This window comes from Sinocyclocheilus rhinocerous, unplaced genomic scaffold (genome assembly GCF_001515625.1).
Source record: "Sinocyclocheilus rhinocerous isolate Xijiao unplaced genomic scaffold, SAMN03320098_v1.1 scaffold1157, whole genome shotgun sequence".
Taxonomy (NCBI): domain Eukaryota; kingdom Metazoa; phylum Chordata; class Actinopteri; order Cypriniformes; family Cyprinidae; genus Sinocyclocheilus; species Sinocyclocheilus rhinocerous.
This window is the reverse complement of record NW_015631716.1, coordinates 1,234,676-1,239,153: the sequence shown is the minus strand read 5'-3', so window position 1 is coordinate 1,239,153 and position 4,478 is coordinate 1,234,676. Positions and strand designations below refer to the sequence as shown.

At 35.3% G+C, this 4,478-nt stretch overlaps 1 protein-coding gene across 1 annotated transcript in view; it reads right to left on the bottom strand.

The window, feature by feature from the left end:
* Window positions 1-139: 139 nt before the first annotated feature.
* Window positions 140-4,478, bottom strand: part of LOC107741859 (MAP3K12-binding inhibitory protein 1-like) — a 10,928-nt gene continuing 6,589 nt past the window's right edge. Inside the window, exons 6-9 of the mRNA XM_016554666.1 lie at window positions 3,288-3,440; window positions 3,030-3,127; window positions 581-619; window positions 140-474 (exon numbers count right to left, since the gene is read on the bottom strand). Of these exons, the coding sequence (XP_016410152.1) occupies window positions 367-474; window positions 581-619; window positions 3,030-3,127; window positions 3,288-3,440 (398 nt within the window). The 3' untranslated portion in view covers window positions 140-366. The remainder of the gene's footprint in view (window positions 475-580; window positions 620-3,029; window positions 3,128-3,287; window positions 3,441-4,478) is intronic.

The following is a 4,478-nucleotide window of genomic DNA, read 5'->3' as shown; positions in this document are numbered from 1 at the left end:
TTTTTCTCTTTAATGAAAAAAGAAAAAAAAAAAAAAAGTATTTTGAGCCTCAAAATCATTGTACACAACCGAACACATTACACATTCTGAGGATGAATACTTCATTTTCAGAAAATTACTGGACTATGTATAAGCTGCAAAAGAGAACGTTCAAATAATAATAAAAAAAACCAGCATACATAAATGTACAAAGTAAACATACATAAAGGAAAACATACATTTTACAGATATAAAGTATTCAGTGGCACACAAAACCCAAATCTACTCTGAAATGCATGATCATCACAGCTCTGTACATGACCAAAACAGAAGATCTAACTCGTAATGACAAGGTATAAGAAAACGTTGAAAGCAAGAGTCCACGTGTCAGAATGAAAACTCCCCTGCGTCTGTGGGTTGGAACTCACTGGATTTCTTCATCAAGGCAGCTTTGACCGCACTGATCTTCCCATCCAGCTCAGCGAGACTGTAGCTCTGTGAAAACAAGAACGTTTTCATCAGCTAATACATCTCAGTGAACAGCAGGACCTTCATATTTTTCCCTTAATGAATACGCAAATGCATCAGTAATGGAACTTACCTGCGACACTGAGGCTTTAAGTCGTTTGTGCGAGTAATTCTGAGGTAAAAAAGAAATAAAAGCATGCAATGAATGCCAATTTATATGAACAATGCACATCAGTCGTCATTCATTGAAATGGCAAAGCATTTATCTCAATATCAGACGGAATAAAAATCTCTACATGGCTGTTTTTAACAGAAAAGGGGGGGGATTGTAGTGGCAGCCAAAACAATAAATTGAACCAAGGACAACTGTAAGTGGACAGAAACGGCACATGATTAGAATATGAAACAGAGATGTCCTTCAGCATCACTCACTCAATCACCCGAGCCGCCATAGACTTACACTGATTAATAGTATTAAGTGGGGCCATCGGGATTCTTTCTGTCACCCAATGGCCCTTTCATTTATTCTGTCCATCTCTTTTTATCTATTACCCATAATTTGTCTTCATTTCAATCACTTTTCAGTGTGCATATGGACCCACTTGGCAGATGCATGATATCTGCTCACCCTGGTCAGCAGATTTCAATTAATTCATTCGACTTGCTGAAAGCTGCGCCGCAAACTAAGAAGATCAGCATATTTGACGGCACTCAATGTCCCACTTTACAGGCAATACACACACACACACACATTGTAAAGGACATGGAAATCAGCTAGCTTTCAGACCAGCACTGAACTAAGTGAAGCTGGTGTGAGGAGGCGTAGAAAGTTCAAGAGCACTTGCTCCACTAACTTTGATGGGCTACAATCTGACAGGGATAACAAATTCTGAAGTGAGGGAAAAAAAAAATATCACTCATATCAGCTTTTAATGGTTTTGAAGAACTCTCCGGCCGACTGTCGTGAGCGCAGGAGGAAACGCGCAAGTGAGAAGTCTTCAGTGTAACAAGAATGTGTGCGGTACAGTGTAAAAACAAACCAGTGGTACAAACTCAGTCTACTGCCACAAACAGGTTATATCATACATTTTTTAGCATTTAATTTTTCTCCTTGGCGTAGACTTGCACTACCCTTCAAAGTTACGTTTGGGGTCTGTGAGATTTTTTTTAATGTCTTAAAATCTCTTATGCTCATCAAGTCTGCATTTAATTGATTACAAATATAGTAAAAACAGTACTGTTGTGAAATGTTATTACAAATTTAAAATAACTATTTTCTATTTTAATATATTTGAAAATGTAATTTATTCCTGTGATGCAAAGCTGAATTTTCAGCATCATTACTCCAGTCTTCAGTGTCACATGATCCTTCAGAAATCATTCTAATATGCTGATTTGCTGTTTAGAAACATTTATCATCATCAACTCTGAAAACAGTTGTGCTGCTTAAGATATATTTTTCAAGATTCTTTGATAAATAGAAAGTTCAAAGAATAGAATTTATTTGAAAGAGAAGTCTTTTCTATCACTTTTGATCAACCTAATGTGTCCTTGCTGAAGAAAAGTAATAATTTCTTTAAAAAAAAATAAAAATAAAAATAAAAAAAATATATACATATATATATATTGAAAAGCATTTTGAAAGGCTACTGCATAATGCACCACCCTCTCTTTGACCCTGTGCTTTCAAGAAATGTTTCTTTGTGTGACATGAGCAACAGTGCTTTTCTTCAACAAGAATCTTTGCAAAGCCCGTATTGCATTGTGACGGCTTCATAAAAAAAAATCCACACTCAAATTTTCCACATTAATGGTTAAGGTCAGGTTGAAATGTTCATGTTTCAAAATAAATGAGGGGACCAATTTTCTTTTGAAAATGAGCAACAGATATATGGCCTAGAAAACAGGATATATCAATATTGGCATCTATTTTCCAGTTTTTTTAATATATCCTGACATTTTTGTTTTTTTTAAAGATATTTGTCTTTTCATTTTATGCTGTCTGCAAAGGAGAACTTCTTCAGACACATTTTGAAGCTATTTTCTTAATGCCAGTCAGGTGCAACTGTCAAGCTATGCAATTAAGTTAGATTTTATTGAATTGAATTCATTTTTACTAATATCTTAAAACATCAATATAATTTACCAATATAACTTTGTAGGACACTGCTTTAATCTGCAGATTAATTCTTAAGAAAAAAAAGTTCAAACTGTCACTTTAGGCAGATTAGCAATGGCCTCAAAAAGAGCTCCAGTGGCATTTCTACATTCTTTTTAACCACTTAACTTTATTATTTTACTTTTAGAATACATACACACTGTGTGTTAGAGAGTGGAATACATTTATTAATGTTGTGATTCATTTAAAAAAAGAAGAAGAAGAAGAAAAGAAACTCCCTATCAGAATCATTCAATGTCTGCTTCTCTGTGTTCATAAGATACTGTGGATGTTCAAAGAACATGGGACTTGTGGAATGACACTGCTAAGATGAACAGACTAATTCAATATCTGATCATCCACTCCACCAACAAACAAGGACACACACACACATTCTCTCTCTCGCTCTTTTCCTACCACTTACCGTGGAGTGGAAGTACTCTGGGGAAAGACCCTCAAGCTCCAGAATTCGATCTTCAAGTTTCTTTAGCCGCTGATAAACGCTTTGAGGAACTGGACCTGCTACAGATACAGTAACAGTAGAGTTACATGACAATCGAATGTTCATCTGTCAGCGCACACTTAGGACTGCAAAAAAAAAAAAGCATATCAAATACATGTCGGAACATGTGAAACATTAGGACATTTAACTTTGTATTGCTCTTCTACTGATCTCAGGTACCTGGTGGAAGTTTAAGGTGAGATTCCATGTTTTGGAGCCTCTCCTCAACGCCAGGGTTTCCACAGTCTCTGCTCATGGATCCCTGCTGCTGGTCTGCCAGCTCAGTGCGTGTCCCTCTGGTTTGAGGTCCATACGTGTTTATAACACGTGTCACTGCAATAGCAAACAAACACCAATTGATGCTCCACAAATCGACCGATCATCCAGTTATTAATAGTCAAGAATGTGAGGGCAAGTACATGAACCACTACACACAGTGTAGAATCATTTTATATTTTCAATTAAAAAATATTATTATATTACTGCATTTACTATCATCATTTCATATTACAAAATTTCTGTGTTAATTGTAGCGAATCAGCTCATTCATGGGGAAATATGAATAATTAATCGACTCTCAACATGCCATTAGGTCGTAAAATCTATCTGGTCTAGCAGAGGTGTCAGGGTTGCCATGGTAACCAGGGTCCTGGGCCTTGTTCTCAGACAACTTGGCACCCAGGATGTTTATTGGGTGAGGGGTCTGTGAACGTTTGTTAATCTAATGAATAATTGATTTGTTAAGTCAAATGAAAAATGGTGTGTATGATTGGTCCAGACGCTACATAATGTATATGTACATGTAAACAAGTATGCAACTATTCAAAAGTTTTTTTTGTTTTTGAAAGAAGCCTCTTGTAAAAACAGTAATATTGTGAAATATTATTAGAATTTTAGATCATAGTTTTTTTATTTTAATGCATTTTAAAATGTAATTAAATTATTTTTTTATTTTTTTATTAAAAAAAAGTACAAAATTTTCCTGTGATGGCAAAGCTGAATTTTTAGCAACCATTACTCCAATCGTCAATGTAACATGATCCATCAGAAATCATTCTAATATGCAAATAAAATTTTTTTCAGGATTCTTTGATGAATAGAATGTTCAAAAGAATAGCATTTATGGGAAACAGAAATCTTTTTAAAGGGGTCATATGATGCGATTTCAATTTTTCCTTTCTCTTTGGAGTGTTACAAGCTCTTGGTAAAGAAGATCGATCTGTAAAGTTGCAAACACTAAAGTCTCAAAACCAAAGAGATATTCTTTATAAAAGTTAAGAGTTAACCACACCTACCTAAAACGGCTCGTTCTAACACGCCCACACATTTCTACCTCACTATGTGGGAAGATTTGCATAACGCCGCCCAAAT